Source organism: Canis lupus, chromosome 3, assembly GCF_048164855.1.
Source record: "Canis lupus baileyi chromosome 3, mCanLup2.hap1, whole genome shotgun sequence".
NCBI lineage: Eukaryota > Metazoa > Chordata > Mammalia > Carnivora > Canidae > Canis > Canis lupus.
Window position 1 is genome coordinate 6,801,694 of NC_132840.1, and position 18,571 is coordinate 6,820,264.

The 18,571-nt window shown below is 53.8% G+C and overlaps 2 protein-coding genes across 10 annotated transcripts in view; one reads left to right on the plus strand and one right to left on the minus strand.

The window, feature by feature from the left end:
* Positions 1-16,549, minus strand: part of LOC140626942 (uncharacterized) — a 17,220-nt gene extending 671 nt beyond the window's left edge. The window contains exons 1-6 of one of the 8 annotated variants that reach the window (XM_072814861.1): positions 15,133-16,416; positions 13,205-13,306; positions 6,303-6,391; positions 4,568-5,567; positions 3,203-3,418; positions 2,930-3,073 (exon numbers count right to left, since the gene is read on the minus strand). In XM_072814861.1, the coding sequence (XP_072670962.1) occupies positions 3,225-3,418; positions 4,568-5,567; positions 6,303-6,391; positions 13,205-13,306; positions 15,133-15,163 (1,416 nt within the window). In that variant the 5' untranslated portion in view covers positions 15,164-16,416 and the 3' untranslated portion in view covers positions 2,930-3,073; positions 3,203-3,224. The other 7 variants (XM_072814852.1, XM_072814847.1, XR_012025918.1 and 4 more) reach the window with 7 other exon arrangements.
* On the plus strand, positions 16,529-18,519 carry TMEM208 (transmembrane protein 208). Of its 2 annotated transcripts, XM_072814942.1 has the most exons (6): positions 16,529-16,687; positions 17,123-17,218; positions 17,642-17,701; positions 17,780-17,916; positions 18,076-18,160; positions 18,260-18,519. In XM_072814942.1, the coding sequence occupies exons 1-6, from the start codon at positions 16,682-16,684 to the stop codon at positions 18,395-18,397; spliced, it is 522 nt and encodes a 173-aa protein (XP_072671043.1). In that variant the 5' UTR covers positions 16,529-16,681; the 3' UTR covers positions 18,398-18,519. The 2 variants fall into 2 exon arrangements, with proteins under 2 accessions (XP_072671043.1, XP_072671050.1); XM_072814949.1 differs by lacking the exon at positions 16,529-16,687 and having other exon boundaries at positions 17,556-17,701.
* The last annotated feature ends 52 nt before the right edge of the window (positions 18,520-18,571 follow it).

The following is an 18,571-nucleotide window of genomic DNA, read 5'->3' on the forward strand; positions in this document are numbered from 1 at the left end:
TGTTGCCCTAAGTGCATGCCTTCCTGGGCCACATTAACAGGGGCCTAATTTCCAGAAGGTTCTTGACAGTCCTGCTTGGCCCTGCCAGGAGTCCTTTTCAAGACTTGGAGGCCCTCTTGATGAGAGGCCTGTGGGACAGATATGAAGCTGGGTCTGTTTTGTGCTGAATGGCAAACTCAAGAATCCAAATGTGTCCCCAGGTGGTGGGAGGATAGAACTGAGGCTGGAAGACTTGTGTTCTGATTCAGATCTCCTGCCAGAGCATGGATATGGTGGGGGCCACCGACAGGCAAGACCCCTGGGGGCGAAAGTGGCTGGGGGTATTAGGCCTTGCTGGAGGTCAGTTTCAGAGGCTGGCACCCCACAGCGCAGGCTGAGAGCTGCCACCGCTCTGACCTCCTCCATGCCTCTCATTACTTCTCTTTCTCAACACCTTCACACACACCTTTTTTTGAACAGTGTTAACCTTGAAAATTAATGAAATGGCATCTCCTTTGGAGAATGTGCTGGAGGCGCACCCGCTCCTCACTCAGGCCTCCAGGGCCCAGCATGCCCACTCTTATGTTCAGACTTCCCACCACACTTGGAATAGTTCAAGTTAAACTTGCTATTGAGCTCAAGATGGCAATCAGGCGTGGGGATCCCAGATGCGTTAAATCTTCCAATACCATCAGTTCTTCCTCCCCAGTGTCTCCACTCCCTTGTCCAGGCCACCAGCATCGTAGCGAGAATCTGACTTCCTCCCTCCTGTATTGTTCTTGCAGTCCTTAGTACCCAAGTGCTTTTTCAAACACGAAGCTGATCAGGTTATATACACTCACATGCACACTACCCCCATCCTGTGTTTTTCAGTGCCTCTCTGTTGTCCATGGGATAATGTTCACAGTTACCTGACTGAGCAGCTGGGATAGATGGGTTGCAGACATGTTGTGGTTGAGGATGTCTAACAAGAGACCTGTGGCTTGCAGAGTTCTCTGTGGGCTCCAAGCTGGCATCCTCCCTGCAGCCCATGGCACCCACCCCGTCCTCCCCAGCACCAGCTCTGGCCTGCCATGTGTGCTTTCCTCATCCTTTGTCATTGCCCTCTTCCTTCCCTTCTCCTTTTTCACTGCCTTGAGTCTTTCCTTGATCTCCCAGGCTCTGTTCCTTGCTCTCTTAGGCTCCCAGGTCCAGGCACTGTTCCTCTATGCACACCCTATGCCCTGGCCTGTCCTTGTCTGTCGGCTAATTTGCCTCCTCCTACCTGACCTGGGGACTAGGAGAGCTTTGGCACCTCTGAATCACCACATAAAGTGCAGTGTCTGCAGGCACTCGGGCAGCCGTGCTAGGTGCTCCTAGAACTGAGGGACAGATGGACAAAGTTGGTGGACAGATAGTTTCCCAGAGCTTCTGTTGAGAAGTCCCTGGCACCTCTAATGACCTACCCAGAGATACTGTCGTCTTTTTTTCTTCCTGAAGACAGCCTCACTGCATCCTTAATCACTGTGCTCCTCGTATCTGGCTGGGATGTGCCTTTGCTGCAGGACATGCCTGGAGGCCCATGCAGGGAAAGGCATCCAGGTTTCTAGTCTCTCACCATATTGGGGAGGAAGTTAAGACTTCTGGAGGCACCTGTAGGGCTTTTGGTCAGGTGTAAGGAAGAAATTGTCTACGTGCCTCTGGTGTTTTTTCCACATTGTCCCTGGGCTAGGGTGAGCTGCTTCACCTGAAGTGGGGGGTAGGGGCTGTAGTCTGAGAACTTCAGAAAAGGAGGTAAGATTTGGAATTTTTAATTTTGTTTGGGTTTATAACAAAGTCTGTGGCTTGGCTGCTAAAACTCAGTGCTAGTAGAGGCCAGGAGAGCTCCTAATAGGGAACAAGGTGAGGCACAGGCCTTAGGTGTGAGAAGTGGGCAGAGCAAGAGGCACAAGGTCTACTCTTCCCCAGTACCAGACGCATTCCACCTGTGGGCCTGGCCTCCGGATCCAGGCCTGGCCAGGAGAGCAGGAGCTGGCATTTCCAGCGGCCTGTGGCAGCAACATAAAGCTGGAAAAGGCTCCTGCTGAGCCATAGGGCAGAGTGGGGCAGGAAGCCCGCTGGGCTTCCCTGGATTAGTCCTACCCCTAGTCCTAGAGAAAGGGGTTTATAGCTTGGGAAAGGGGCTTTGGGGGCATGTGGCAGAGGAGGGCAGGAGGCACTGAGTCAAACCAGGTCAACAGGCCAGGACTGGGGACTCTGCTGAGGCACAGGGTTGGTTGCTGACCTGGCCTAGAGCGTTATGGTCAGGTCAGCCCCTCCCATGAAGCGGGACTGGACGCAGGTCACCTGGGGCAGTTGGGCTTGGAAGCACCTGACGGCAGCCATGCTGATACGAGGGCACATGGCCACATCTAACATCTGGAGCTGCTTGCATGCTTGCCCAACGGTATCCAGAGTTCTGTGGGGAGGCCTCTGATGAGCCCCTGAGCTGGCATGGGGACCCAGCCCAGCCCCTGTACCGTGACGTCCTCAGACAACTCACTGCTCTGTGAGCTGCCCGCAGCTGGCCAGATTGAGGTGCTGCAGCCTAGGCCAGGAGCTGGCTGCCTGGGACCAGCCCTCGTTGCTGAGGAGACTGCAGTGACTCAGCACCAAGCGCTCCAGGCTGGGGCAGCCCCTGGCCACGGCCACCAAGCCCTTGTCCGTGAGTGCTGGCAATAGTCTCAGTGACAATTGCCTCAGCTCAGGGAACTGGAGCACCTGCAAGGATGGGGGTGTGGGAGGGTATAGCATGGTACTGGGCCCCAGGGCCCTTCCAGGTTCTTCCACGCCCAGCCGGAGGAATGGCAAAGCCAGAAGTAGCAGAAGCCAAAGAGAATGGAATGTTTTCCAAGCAAGAAGTGGGTTGACCTGGGCCTGGGTCTAATGCCAAGATCCTCAGCGATCCACCCCCACTGCCCCAGCCCCACACCTTGGCCAAACTGGCATCAGTTAGTTTGCTGCAGGCTGTGAGGTCCAGCTCCCGCAGGGCCCGCAGCATGAGCAGGGAAGAGCCCTGTGGCTGGGGAGAAGGGTCCTTGGGGCCCAAGGCTTGATGCTCCAGCTCTTGATGTAGCTGTGGGAAGAAGCTCCTGCTCTTCAGGTTCCTCCTGAGTTTGGCCCTCAAATGCTCCTAGACAAAAATACTTAGGAGGGGCAGGAAGGCAGCTGTGCCCAGGGCCCCCGCCACTCGCATGTCCTGTACCTGGGGCTCCTGTGTAGGTTCATCACTTGGGTCCCCCAGCCCCAGAAGCCCCCAGTCTCAGAGCTCCTTGCACCAGGCCAGGCGCAGGACTGACAGGTGGGTTAGGGAGGCACGGATGGCCTGCAGGGTCCTGTTGGTGAGGGCCACACAGGAGGATAAGTCTAGCACCGTGAGGCTTGGGCCCAGCACTGGGATGAGGGAGTACACTGAGGCATCCTAGGAGGGAAGTGGAGAAGGGAGACAGCAATGGGCAGGTGGCTTGTGCAGGGGTCCCTAGGAAGGTTCTGCCAAGGTTCCAGCCCCACAGGCAACAGGGAACTACCAGATGGTCCATGGAGGCAAGCAAAATGTCCCTGTGCTGGTAAAAGGTGGTGGTGGGGGGACACCAGGAGGAGTTTGCTGGAGGACTGAGGCCTAGATAGGCTGGGGCGGGAAGGATGCAGGTGCAAGTTTCTGAAGAACCTGCCCCGTCTGTGCTCCCAGACCTGGCTGGAGCCGTGCGCTGAGGCAGCCCTCTGACCGCAGCTTATTGGACCATCATGGACATCTGACCCTAGCTGAGCCAATCAGATGTGCTCCCTCTAGAATTTGAAGCAGAACTGTGAGGTCACCGTGGGGGTAGGGCTGCCACCTGCCAGGAGTGCCGAGCTAAGGGCAGAGTAGAGGAAGCTGGTTCATAAAGAAGTAAGAGACATAAGAACACAGGGCCCCAGGGAGAGCAGCTGAGACGCCTGGTGCTAATGGGAAGACGGGGTGGGGCAAGGCAAGAGGAGTGCCTGTGGAGGAAAGACCGAGGGACGGCTTTCAGGTTGGGAATGCCCTGGGCACATTGAGAGGCTGAAGAAACCATCCACTAAAGAGGGAAAGACTGACATTGCCAAGTTAGGGACACCGCCCAGGGGGACAGGGCTGAGCCCTACTGAAGGAACTGGCTGCAGCCAACAAATGATCGTGACTTGCAGGTCACATTACCTGGGTCAGACCTCTGGAGCAACCTCCTTGGGTAACCTCAGTAGCCATTCCCCACAGAGCCCCCTCTTGCCCTCCCTGCCTCCGGAACACCCACTGGCAGTCCTCCTACCCAGGGGGACTTACAGGGGTCTCCAAGCACCTGGTGCGGGAGGTGTGTGCGGCTTGTGGGCTGGGCCAGCCTGGTCCCCTTGGGCCTCCCTCTATCCGGGCCCACAGTAGGGGCTGAGGAGAGGATGCTGGCAGGAGCACTGTCCGTCCAGGCTCCTCTCCCCGTGTCCTTAGCCTAGTTCTCACTGCTGTTCCCTGGCCATCAACACAGGGCAATGCCTCCTCACTGCTGCAGTTGCAGCTTCCCCAGCCCCGAGGAGGGAAAGGAGGGGATGACGGGCTCACCTTGAGTGAGGAGCAGTAGGCCAGGCTGAGGGAGGCCAAGGGGGCTGGAGCTCTGCGCCCTGAGCCCAGGGCCCGGGCCAGGCCCCACCCGCTCACCCGGCCACACTCTGCCAAGTTCAGGCTGTGCAGCTCCCGCAGGGCCCCCAGGGCTCCCCACTGTGCATCCAGTGTCCGTCAGCCGCTGCAGCTTCCTCAGGAGGAGGCACTGCAGGCACGCCAGGCCGCGGCTGATGGCCAGGAGAGCCCCGTCGGCCAGTTCTGAGCAGCCGCTGAGGTCCAGGGAGGTCAGGCCAGATTGCAGACGGCAAAGGGCAGCCACAGCCCCTGTGGAGAGGTCCTGGCAGGCACGCAGGCTCAGCTCCTTCAGCTGCAGCCCGGCCACCTGAGCCAGGGCCTTGGCAGCCTCGGGGAGCAAGCCGGTACCACTCAGGTCCAGGCCACATAGCCTACCAGCCCTTTCCTTCACAAATTGCAGCAGGTTGTGGAAGGAGAGTTGGGAGCAGGAGAAGTCTTGGGGGCCAAGAGAGCCCTGGGCTGGGCCTAGCTCAAAGGTGAGGTGACAGTAGGCCAAGGAGAGGCGCTCCAGGTTGGGGGCACAGTGGCGGAGCCGGCTGAAACTGAGGTCGGTCAGGTCCCGCAGGCCAGCCAAGTTGAGCTCATGGAGGCCACTCCACACCTGCTGGACCAGCTGCGCCATCTCGGGCTGAGCCATCAGCATGCCCGATACGAAGAGGCTGTTGCAGCCACTGAGGTCAAGGATACGCAGGGCCGGGCAGCCCAGGACCAAGGCCACAAAGGACGCCTCTGTGGGGCTACCCCCACTGAGGCACAAGCTCTGCAGATGCGGGCCCAGGTGGTAGGCCACAGCCTCCAGCACCTGATGCGAAGCTGGCAAGCCATCCAGGTTGGTCAGGCCGATGCACGTGATGCCCCTGAGGCCCAGGCTCTTGATGGCCGGAAGGGAGGCAGAGGACACAGGGATGTTGTACTGCACATTTGTCTAAGGGGTGGCAGCAGGATGGGGTTAGCCCTCTGGCCTCAGAGGGTATTGGCCATCAAGTCTGGTGGCCAGTCACTCGCAGGTCAGGAAAGGGCCCTGTCACAATGGGGACCCACTGTGGTGTGCAGTGTCGTGTGTGGTTGACGGGGTGCTGGTGGGAAGGGGGAAGATGAGTCACTCTGGGGCTCAAAGGGGATGCCTGTGAGGGGAGGGCAAGAATGTTAGTGATGGATGGGACTGGATGCCTACAGAGGAGCGGGGACAGGGTAGACAGCTGGCCTGCTGGGTATAGGGGTTTGGGATAGCCTGGAGGAGAGCCAGAAAAGCTGCTAGGGGGTAGGACTAAGTATGCTGGATCCCAAACTTTGGGACTTTCAAAAGGTGCCCTGAGACCCATGGGCTCAGCTCCCACTCCAGGGAGTCAGAGCTCAGCATTAACTAAGCAACCAGCCTCCCTCACTTTTTCAAGAGAATATAAATAGCCCTCAGAACAGCTGAAGGCAGTTAGAAGCAAAGCAGTTGTCACTCACCACGACCGTGGGTGGCCCAGGTGCCAGAGGCCTAGGTCAGGCAGTGAGCCCTAGATCCCCTGGTGGCCTTAGTATCTCAGCCACATGAATGTTTGCAAAAAGGGGTTTTGTGTATGTGTGTACCAACACGTGTGAGCCCCGCAGGCTCCAGAGTTCAAGAAGTGCTTGTGACCCCTGGGGCTCATCTCTGGAGGGTCTGTCTTACCTGTCCAGATAAGGAAGGAGAAGCCTCCCACTTCTGTGGGATCTCAAGAGGATGAATCTTGATGTGCCAAGAGTGTGGGGCTGTCCTTGCTATAGGGGAACAGGGGAATGAGAGTGGGAAATCCATGACTGGTGTGGGGTGGAGCCTGGAGGTGGGCTCAGGGCTAAGTTGGGGAGATAGCCTGGCTTGTCTAGGAATTTAGGGAACCCCAGTTTTCATAGGACCTTCCACGATTTTGTGCCAGAGGGGAGTTATACCAGGTGTGGGGGAGGGAGAGGAGGGCTTGGCTTCTCATCTGCTCTTGATGGATGGCTAGGTTGCTGGCAAATGGTTCTAAAGGCTCTTGTTTTAATGTATCAACATGATCCTGATGCAGGAAAGGAAGCTCTCTAAAATATCTGTCCTGTCAGTCCCTGCAATAACAAGCTAATGCTCCCTGATTCTACCCCACAGAACGTCATCAAAGGGATTCAGAAAGGTAGAAATGACACATAATATGCACTCCTGCAAGATACTTATTAACACGATTCTCCCAGGAAGACACAGGAATCCCATTCCTGCGTGGAGAAACCAGGCTGACTTCTGCCACGGAGAGAAGCAGCTCCTATAGCTGCCATCATGGGAAAGAACGTGTGGGAAGAAATGGGGGTCAGCTTCTGCCGGCTTCCACAGGAATCAGGGCTCAAACCAGGCTCCCTATCCAGACCCCATCCCGGGATGTGGTCCTTGTGGAAGAGAGGAACACTTCCCACAGCTCCCCCTCGTGGACGCTGGGAGGCAGCGGACTAGTGGGAACCGCAAGGGCCTGGGTCCCTCTCTCAGATTTAGGGAGAGAGAGAAGATCCCAGTGGGCGGGGAAGGTGATTCAAGGCGAGGCAAAGATCTGGGAGGAAAGGTTTTAGAAGGAGGGGTAAAGCCGACCTCCAGCCGTTTCCAGGCCCTGCCGACAGAGGGGCCAGTGTGATGATGGAGAGTGAGCTGTGGCTGCAAGTGCAAGACAGGGCCCGTAGCTGGTTGCTGAGGCAGCGCCACCCCTGCCATCATGTTGTGTCCCTCCCCCCACACTCCAGCAACCACAGTCCTTCATTTCCTTCCTTCCTGAGCCATGGGGGCCAGGAATGTTCTCATGTTCTCCCCTCTCCCACTGCCTCCCTATGAACAAGGTAGATGAGCAGCTGAATGGGGGAGCACCGGCCATCAACCTAGAGTCCAAGTCCAGGGCTGACTGGTGGCAGGAAAACCCCCCAAATATAGGGGCAGAGCTTGGTCTAAAGGCTTTCCAGCAGCTGTTGGGAGATGTATGAGAGTGTGTGTTGAGATTTGAGACCGCCTCCCTGCTCCCCACTGTTTTCTGTGGGGAAGGGACAGCCTCTAAAGCATCATCCAGGTGGTCTGCCCTGGACTCCAAGTGCAGGTGCCCAGGAGCAGCCCTTTCGGGATACCAATCATCTGTGGGGAGCAGAACAGCAGAAGGAGGAGGCTGCTGAGTTGTGGTCTTTGGCCCCAGTGTAGGAGGGCCCTTCCTCGGCCCAAGGGAGATGCTTCTAGAGGTCCAAAGGAGGACTGTAAGCTCTAGCTTCAGCTGCCCTGTCCACAGAGGAGCCAAACAGCGCCCCCCCCTCCTTTCCCAATGCTGGCCTCCTAAGAGTAAATACCAAGTCATTTGGGAAGTGCCCTAAATCTGCTAAAAGGGACACACATCCCTTGACTGTGAGAGGCCAGGATTTCATTGTACCTTGTGAAGCCCTGAGCTGAGACTGTGGGCTTGTGTGCAGACTTGGAAAGCCATCTGATAGAGGAATGGCTGTCCTATCTGCTGGCACAGGAATCATATATTTTCTTCTGGAGAACAAAAGAAAATGTAGGCCCAGGCACCCATGGGCTTTAGTCTCTAGAGAAGAGTTAGACCTTGGGGTCATTTCCAGTGGCTCCGCTGGCCCTTTATAAATCCCCCAGGTAGGAGAAGGCAGTGGAGGGCAGAAGCTGAGTGGTCCAGAGCTTCTTCATGGTGACCAGCCCAGGAGCAGACAACCAGGGCTCTCCCCAAAATGTGCAGAGCCTGGGTGTGTGCGGTGGCGGCGGGGGGAGGGGATCTCCCTTATCTACCTTCTTATTTGAGAAAAAATATGCTTAAGTGGGGGCAAGTCACAGAGAATAAGAAGTCACCAGTCCAGCACCCTCGCCTGGCCTGGTGAGGCCTAAACCCCAGCCATGCCTTGGTGAGCCAGAATCTTCGGTAGCACCTACTAGCAGGGGGCACTATTTCCTTACCATCTGGGCCCTGGGAGATGGCTCTTGCCAATAAGTTCTATAAACTACTCTCTGGGGTATGGTGGTGGTGGGATGTCAGCAGAGCCCTAGGTGCCATGTACCCGTGGCCTGGCCTTCCAGTGCTCCCAGCCCAGGTGGGGCTGAGTTCTGCAGAGGCACCCACAGGCCTTCATCGGCATCCCATCTAGAGCTCACGGTTAGCTGGAGCAGCCCCGGTGCCAACATGGTAGGCTCTACGGTCTCGGACTCTGACCCTGGCCTCCTCGTCTTCACTCTCTTATCCTATGCCAGTCTACTCCCAACTGCCCACTTTGCTTCTCCTGCCCTCTCATTCTTTGCTGGACTCCAAGAACCTCTCCCCTGACCACCTCCCTTTGGGGTCCTGTGGCCCTGCCCCTGCCATGCTGCTGTGCCCCTTCTTCTTGCCCTGCACCCCCCACCCCCCTGCAAGGCATTATGGAACCGCTGCCTCCTCTTGGTTTGTGCTTGGGGTACAGAACTCATTTGTGGAAGCCACAGACTCCCCTCTCGCCTCCCCCCCTGCCACCTCCACCCCTGGCTCTCTTATCCCCCTCAAGGTTTCTCTCCAAGCTCACCATTCTCTCCAGCCCCTGATGCAAAGGTGGCATCCTCCCCTTATTCCGACCTTTGACCTTCACAGAGAAGACCTGTTCTGTTTCAAAAAGAAGCCAAAGCCACCATGTGAGAAGACGCTCCCTTTGCCCTGCTCACATCTACCAGCCAGCTCCCGGCAGGACCCATCCTAACTAATCTCCTTCTTTCTGCTCTCCTAATCCCCTTTTCTCCACTTACTGGGCCTGCCCCCACCTTCTCCTATAGGAACCCACAGTCCCTGCCGTTCACTGCTCCTTCCTCAGTTTACAAATACCCCGGAGTCATAACTAACAAAAGGCCTCCTTTGGTCCTACACCTTCTCTTCTCACCACTCCTGCTTCTCCCCTTTCCTTGGCACTCAGGCCTCTTGGCACGCCCACAGCATGCAGCCACCTTGTTACCTCTTGCCTCACCCACTCACCCCTCCATCACTGCCCCCACAGAATCTCTCATTCCTGGCAACAGCTCCCTGCCAGCATGGTCATCAACATCTGGGGGCTCCTCTGTAGGCCTCCCACGAGTATCCTTTCTTCCACACCACCTCCTACAGATGGCCAATCTCCCCCGTGCTATCTCCCACTGGGGATTCCATGGTTCTGCCTGCCTGGCTCTCCTCCTATCTTCTTGCCTGCTCCCCATCAGCCTCTTTTGGGGCCACCAAAGAAGAGAGGGACCCAATCCACAGAGGAGTGAGCTCCACCAAAGGGGTATATTCCACCCCACCACACATGCACACACATGCCCACACTATCTGTTGCCCTCACGTGCACCCTGGCAGACTGCACTTCATCCCATTCCAACTACTTTATTTGCAGTCCACATCTTTTTTCCAGAAAGCAGACCCTGGGAACCTGAGGGACCTTGCCAGATACACGGAGGCAACACACATCTGAATTCACTGTCTTGTCCCCTGGCGCTGCCCCTTCTCCTAAACTCTCAGTGCCCTCTACCAGGTCACCAAAGTCAGAGATTGGGGAGCCATTCTAGACCCTCCCTTACTCTGCACACCCAGTGACCAAAGTCCCTTGCATCTCATCTCCCCTAGACACTGCAGCCTGTCCCTTGGCTCCTGCCCCACTGCTCTTGCCTTAGTTCAGGTTCTGGTATTGTCTCTCAGAAATACATTATAGCAGTTTCCCCTTCTGAGGGTCCTGGCCCCAGGTCTTTCTGGCTCCAATCTAGCCTTGGTACTGTCACCAGATGATTCTTACAGAAGGCAAACTGTGCTCTTCAACCCCCTGATGATTCTCTCCTCCGCGGGCTGGAGGCTGAGCTCCCAGCCAGCACTGGAGCCCTGCCTACTTCAAGAGCTCCAGCTTACCCTTGCCCGCCCCCTTCCTCCCCAGCCCTGGCTCTGGGAATGGCAGCTTCTGATGGTTGTCTTATGCTGCCAGGCCTCTGCTTGGCTGCTTTTTCTGTTTGGTCATAGGGCTAGGGTGGCACCTACTCTCCTACTTGTCTATTTAGCAAATATTTATTCCTTTTTCTAGGTTCAGCACAAGCATCCCCTTCTCCATGAAGTCTTTCCTGAATCTTCTCTCCATCCCCCGTGTGCTACACAGGACTTTGAGTGTGGTACCCCTACTCACTCCTTTTGGCTTGTGCTTACCTCCCTCTTACTACCAACTCTCAAGTGCTGTGCACAGGGTGAGGCACAGACAGGCAGCATCCATCTGAGTGAGTGAGGCCTCTGTGAGCAGCTCTGGTAACTTGCCCTTCTGCCCTGTGAATATTCCAAGCCTCTGTGTTGAGACTCTGGCCTCTACCTCTCTTCTCCCTCCCCTAAGACAATGTGGCCTCCAAATTTGCTCAGCAAAGAGGCCACAAACCTCAGAGGAACTTCCTCAGCAAACCGTGCCACACTGCCGCTCCCACCTCTCCATGTCCTGCGCAGGAGGGGTGACATCCTCTCCACCCTATCCAAGACCAGGCCTTGTATTACCTCAGGTGGCATCCTCTATTTCTCACGTCTCTTCTTCATGCATTCACATTCACCCCTCCTCTATGACTCTCCTCAGCATATAAACACATTTGAGATTTCTCCCATTGAAAATTCTTTGTCGAATCCCCTCAACCTCTCATTATTGCCCTATTTATTTCCTTCCTCTCCTGGGGAAATTTCTTGCAAAAGAGGTCATTTTCTACATGTCCCTTCTTATCTCATTCACTCTTCCACCCTCCTGGCTTTTTCCCCCAGATATCAAATGTTGCTGAAGTCACTGGGGACCTCCCTGGACCTCAGACATCATGGACACTATCCGTTCTTTATTTTCTGGACTCTTCATGGGATTTGGCACTGTTAGTCATCCACTCAGTCCTGTAAAGCTCTCCACTTTAGATCCCTGGCATCTCTTCTGTAGGTGCCTCCTCCTTCCCATGCCCTTGGACTGGTGTACTCCTCTGGGGTATTCTGTGACTTGCTGTTCCTATGGCTTTTCATGTGCTTCCTGGGAGATGTGACTTAGATCCATGGTTTCAACCTCCCCTCATTCTTAGTGATACCCAACTCTGTATTTAATATCTAGACCCTTCTCTTGAATTCTTCACTCAGAAATCCAACAACCAACTGTCTCTCACCATTTAGATGCCTCACACTTCAAATTTTCAACAAGTCCAAATCAAATTTCTTTAGACACTAAGCTCAGTGACATTAGATAGATAACGTGACAACAGACCCTACTTTTATACACACATTTAATATATGACAGAGGAGGAGTCCAACACAGCAGGAAAGAGGAAGATTATATGTAAATGGTATTAGGGCTATTTGAAAACTCATCAGTTTAGCTTCTTACCTCAGATCATAAATCAAAATAAATTTCACCAATTAAAAAATTACTATAAAAATTCAAGCCATAAAACAGAATAAACAATTTTGTTGTGAACCTAAAACCTCTCTAAAAAATTGAGTCTAAGTAAAAAAAAAAAAGGAAGAGAAATTTGAGTGTACATTGAACATTGAATCACTGAAGAGGTAAGGGGTCTCCAAGTTTAAAAAGCAATGGAAGAAATAAGAAAGCAAAAGATGTTTAGAATCAACAACATAGAAATTTAACCTCTGTATCTCAGAAATAAGCATGTATCTACAAATCAAATACAAAGGCAAATATATTAGGAATATGTTTCAATAAATATCTAAAAGATTCATCTCTTTAATGTATAAAAGGTTCATACAAACTGATAAGAAAAATACTAAGATGCCAATGGTTAAATGGATAAAATCCATGAATAAACAAGAGAGGGAAATACAAATGGTCAGCTAATGAGAAAACTCAGGAGTAATTAAAGAGGTCAAAATGAAAATAAGGAGCGGTCACTGCTTGCCCTTCAAACTGTCACAGATGTGTACGTTCATCTCCTAGCTGGGCTGTCTCCCTACACCCTGACTCACCCTCTCCAGTCCATTCAGCACGGCAGAGTTCTAAGACACATCACATCATATCACTCCCCTGCCTTAACATTCCTTTAAAGGCTGCGTGATGGTCAATAGGATGGAGCCTTAGCACTAGTGCCAGCCTTTGGTTTGACCCCTCTCCGGCCTCATCTCCCATCACTTCTACACACATTTTAGTTCTAGTCATATGGAACTTGTGTGGTTGTTACCAGAACTATTTCATATTTCACATCTTGGTGCCTTTACCTGTGCTGTCATCAGTGCTGGAAGACCAACCTTCACCCTCATCCTATGCCATCAGGAAGCCTTCCCTGACGCTGCTGGTCTCCTCTGGATGTCCTTCTTCCTGTTCTAGTGGCACCCATCATTCCAGTGTCACAGCATCAAGCACATGATATCATGGTCACCCATGTCCTTGTCTTTCTCCTTCACTGGGGTAGGGGACTATGTCTTACTCATCTGTAGAGTCTAGGCACTGTACCCAGAGTCAAGTGTGTATGAATGTAATGTATGTCTATGTATGCATGGATGGATGAATGAATGGACTATGTATAAGCAGGGCCACGGGCAAACTGAAGTGAGATACAACTGAGAATGGGCCAGGTGAGGGTGGCCACCTTACCTCCCGAAGGGCATTCTGGGCTGCAGAGTACCAAGCCCGACTCACGAGGGAGGCCTCTTTCTGATCTGACAGAGGCAGGAAGATCAGAATATATGTGAGCATCTGAGGGGAAAAGACAGAGGGCATTGGGAACTGTTAGAGCTGAGGGCCTTTGGAACCCTCTCCAGCTCATAGTACCATCACTCTAAGGGGACTGAGACACTGGCTTCTATCTAGTTCATCTTGAATCCTAAGCTTCGTGGGGTCTTCACTTGGCTCTCCAGCCTCTGAGCATCTTTACTGTGAACAAACCATTCCCGAGCCCTGCCTGGATGCAGGTTTGTACAGACTGATAAAAAGCAAACTTCCCACTCAGTTTGGTAAAAAGAGCCTGAGCATTAAGACCAGGTAAACCTAGTTCAAATCCTTACTCTATCATCAACTGACCTCTCTGAGCCTTTCTTTTTCTAATCTGTAAAATGGCAATCATAGCAAGATTTAAATGGGTTGTGGTGAGAATTTAAGAACAGTAAAGTGTTTTGCACAAGACCTAGGACACAGTAGGTCAGGTGTCCTTCTCTGAACTTTGGAAATCACACCCCTTCCTCCTGCCCTCACAGATCAGGCTCTGGGTCCTCCCTCTTTTCCCATCTTCTCCACTGCCTTCTCAGCTGGCTGTTAAGATATGATCCCAGCAGGGCCCAGCCCAGGTGCTCAGGCCCTCCCTCCACCTATGGCCTATGAGGTTGGGGATCATGAGGTTGGGGGCCCTATCAGGGATTGGGGAGGGAGTCACTGGTGAGGCAAAGAATGACTTAATATTAACTATTATTTTCTTCTGAAATCGTCCCTCATGGGCTCTTAAGAAACTCTGTTTTCTAGAGCTCCACCCTTCACTCTAATTGCCCTATTTCTGGATTCTTCTGTGGCTTCCAGGGCTCAGACCTGGGTCTTTCAATCTTTTACTTCCTGGGATAATAAATTCATTTGCATGGCTTCAACGGTTACCTCTACACATAAAACCAACAATTCAATATCCCCATATCGTCTCATCATTCATGTGATAGTCTGGTGTTGCCAATTGTCCACAGGGTCCATCATCTAAATGTTTTACCATCACCTTCATCTCAACTAAAATTCATATTCTTAGTCCAAAGCATCCCTTCCTCCCAATTTTCCAGCATCTGAGCTTCAATGCCAATAGTGCATCTTGCCTGAAGATCCTGATAATACTAACTCTTTATGCTCTTCTGTCCTTTTCTGTCAGATACACATGTACAACACAGGCTTAGGCCAGGATAACACAGACTCATTCAAATCCCAGCTCTACTACTTCCAAGCTGTGTGACCTGTGTGACCTGTGTGACCTGATGCAAGGTAACTGACTTATCTGAGCTTCAGTTTCCATACCGTGTGTGTGTGTGTGTGTGTGTGTGTGTGTATTTAATAGAGATGATGTGCTTGACATCTAGATGTTCCATAAATGATTGCTGGATTGCTGTTACAAATATTTCTACCTTTGAAATTTTAGCACCTCAATAGCCCAGAACTTTATCACCCCAGACCTGGATTCCTTCTGCAGTCTCCCACCTGACCTCCCTGCCTCCAGGCTCAGCCTGGCTAGTCATTCTGCACACTGTGACAAGGTTAATTTTCCTAAAAAACAGCTTTCAATCTTAGCACGTCCCTGATGAAAACCCTCAGGGTACTCCAGTGCCCTCAGGACAAAATCTCCACTCTTGGGTCAGCACTGGCTAGGCCCTACACCTGACTGGACCCCTGAACCCGGAGCTTCCCGGTTCATTATTCCCACTGTCCTACAACCATACCATGCTTGTTACATTTTGCCTGTGTGGGCCTCTTTCCGGGAATGCCCTTCCTTGACCTTGACCTCACCAGCCCCCTTTCTTTGATCCCTAGCGCACAGAAGGTACTCAGCCAATACTTACTGGATTGAATTAAAGATGGACAGTCCTCCATCCCTATTTTCACCAAAGCCCTCTACCTCAATTTTCACCAAAGGTTTGCTCAGGGAAGGAGTGGGGAAAATAAAGCAGATCATTACTGAGAGGACTGGGGAGAACTGCCTTCGGGGCCAGGAGAGCTAGGCATGGGGAAGAGAATATTGATGGGATTGGGATTCACTAAACCCCCAACCCCAGGGGGAGGCAGGGAAGCCTGTCTAAGCCAGTTAAGACAGTGGCCATCCTGTCTTCTGGAGGCTCAGCAACCAGCCCAAAAAACAAAGGGAGAGGGCAACAAACCTATCCCCATTGAGAGGAGGGAACATGATTCTTTGAGCTGAGAAGGGGGGTGGCTTTTCTAGAGGGAAGATGAGGCAATGATAAGGATGGAGTCACCATCCCATGAACCCCATCCTAAGGAGCTACTATTAGATATGACTGGTCATTCCTGGGATCTATGTAGTAGACATTCTCCAGGGTGCAGGAGATAAAAGATGCCACGGCAGTGGGCTAAAGGGGGTGGGAGCTGTCCTCTTCTTGCTAAGGGTAAGGAGCACCATTCCAGGGCTGATGAGGAATGGGTGGCTTGTCTCCCGTGGGCAGCAGCGGGAGCTGCCAACTCTCAAGGCAAAAGGGACAGAGAGGCCATCCCAAGAGGCCACTGGGAACAAAATCTGTTTTCTTTCTCCGGCCAATGGCGGCAGAGTGGTCCTGTTCCAGGCTAAGGAAAAAGAGCAAACATCCCATAGGGTGAAGGACTCATTACTATGGGCCGAGGGAGTAGGGAGCAGGCCTGTCCTCTGTGAAGTAATTCAGCGACTGTGCTCAGAGTTGATGGGGGCGGGGAATCGGTCTCCCACTGCCAGGGGGAGGGGACTGCCGCCTTTCGGCACAGAGGGAATGGAGTGATCACCCCAAGGGGTCAAAGAGAATAAAATCGGTTACCCTTCGGGGACGAGGGGATGGAACGGACATATTCCACAACTGAGGGGGAGGGGCGGCCATCTCTAGAGAAGGGAGTAGGCAGAGACACTGTCCTCGCTGAGGTGACAGGGCAGCCACCTCGTGGGGCCGATGGAGGAGAGGACGGTTCCCCCAAGCTAAGGGGATGGGGTGGCCCAAAGGCGGGGCCGTTACCCATAGCCTGCAGGTCCTGGGATCTGTCGGGCAGGTCGTTCCCGCCAGGCAGGCGGAGCCGGGCGAGCTGACAGCCCCTCCCCACAGCCCGGGACCCCGAGGGCGGAGCCTGTCCCAAGCTAGGCCTGAGGGCCGCCTCCTCTCACCTCCAGGGGCAGCGACTCCGCCATCGCATCCCTGCCGCCTCCGCCCCCGTGCAAGGCTTTCTGGGAAGTGTAGTCCTACGGACTGAGGGAGGGGGGAGGGCCTTGGGAAGGAAGCGGACCGTCCCCACTTCCGTCACAGTTGTGACGATTTGGGTCTGCACCGGAAGTGCCTTTGCTGCCGATGTGGTACCTACTGACCGCGGTTTCAGTCGCTCTCCCTCGTTTTCCTCGCTGGCTGTTTGCGTCGCGCTATGGCGGTAAGGAGGGCGGGGAGGGCGGGGTTCGCTACGGCGAGGATTCCCGGGCCCGGGAGACTGAAAACAAAGGAGAGACATCGAGGGAAGCGGGTCTGCCAGAGGGGGGCGCCCTGCAGCGGCCAGATGGCACTAGAGCTAGCGGGGAAATAGAGCGGCGCACCGCCATACCAGAAGTGCAGCGGGTGGGGAGTGGGCGTCAGTGCCAGACGGTACCAGGCCGGGCCGCAGGCCTTAGGGGTGTTGCACAAATGGTGTCAGCCCTAAGCAGGATGGACTAGAGGAGGGGTGGACATCCCAAGGATTGTGCTAGATTTGAGCACCATGGGGACCTGGCTTAAGTGCAGGTGTAATTGTGTACCTGACCAGGCTGGTGGGGAGGGTGAGGAGGACCCTGGCTGAGGAGGGCTCTGATAGCATTTTATCATCCCTCTGCAGCCCAAGGGCAAAGTGGGCACCAGAGGGAAGAAGCAGATATTTGAAGAGAACAGAGAGACTCTGAAGTTCTATCTGCGGATCATACTGGGGGCCAATGTAAGTGCCTACCTCCTTCTGTGCCCACCCGAGATCCCAGAGTCAGCTCTGGTGTGTGTTGGGTGTCCGGGGTAGAGGGGGGTATATGACAGCCATGTGTAGTTTTCCAGAAGAAAACTACAATTAAAATGAAAGGAGAATGAATCCTGGCACAAAGAAATTGCGGAGTAGTCAAACCCAAACCAAACCAAAAACGAAATGAGAGTTTGAGGCTCAAATGGACTTGAACCCATCCTTTCCTGGGCTGACATATCAGAGGGGGGTCTGGGTACTCAGAACTTAGGGAACAGTTCCTTTTCCCCCCACCAACCCTATGAGTAACAACCTCTTTCCACAGCCTGGCCTAACTCTTGGTCAGAGTCCAGGAAGGCCCATGGTTTAGGGCAGCTTTTGATCCCAGCCTGATCATGTATCTGCTTACAGGCCATTTACTGTCTTGTGACCTTGGTGTTCTTCTATTCATCTGCCTCATTTTGGGCCTGGGTAAGTGTCCCCCAGCCTGGGAAGTGGATAAGCAGATAGGATTACTGGCTGGCCTGTGATACCATTCTTATTCTGCAGATGGCCTTGGGCTTTAGTCTGGCAGTATATGGGGCCAGCTACCACTCTATGAGCTCGATGGCACGGGCAGCCTTTTCTGAGGATGGGGCCCTGATGGATGGTGGAATGGACCTCAACATGGAGCAGGGCATGGCAGAGTGAGTGTCCCCCGCTGCCAGCCCAGGTGAGCGGCCCCCGGGCTGGGGTCTTGGGGCCCAGATAGCCCAAGACCCACAACTGCCCACAACTTGAAGAGGATAGAAGAACTGGGGCCCATCTACTATTTTTGGGCCTTGCAGCCTCCCTTCTGTCCACAGGCACCTTAAGGATGTGATCCTACTGACAGCCATCGTGCAGGTGCTCAGCTGCTTCTCCCTCTACATCTGGTCCTTCTGGCTTCTGGTGCGTGGGTTGTAGGGCTCCCAAGAAGGGGCTGGAGCATCTAACCCTTCTCTTCTTTCATTTCCTGCACCTGGCTTCAAGTTACCTTTTCTTTCCTAGGCTCCGGGCCGGGCCCTTTACCTCCTCTGGGTGAATGTGCTGGGCCCGTGGTTCACAGCAGACAGTGGCACCCCAGCACCAGAGCACAATGAGAAACGGCAGCGCCGACAGGAGCGGCGGCAGATGAAGCGGTTATAGCCATCAACGTTTTGGCCACAGGCTGCATGGCCCCCATGCCAGGAGCAAGGAGGGCCTAGTCCAAGGCCCAAAAGCAGTCTAAGGTATAGGATTGTTGAATAAATGGCTCAGAATGTGGCTAATCGCTGTGTGGGTGATAATGAAGGGACAGGTAGGAAGAGCCAGTCCTTTGGT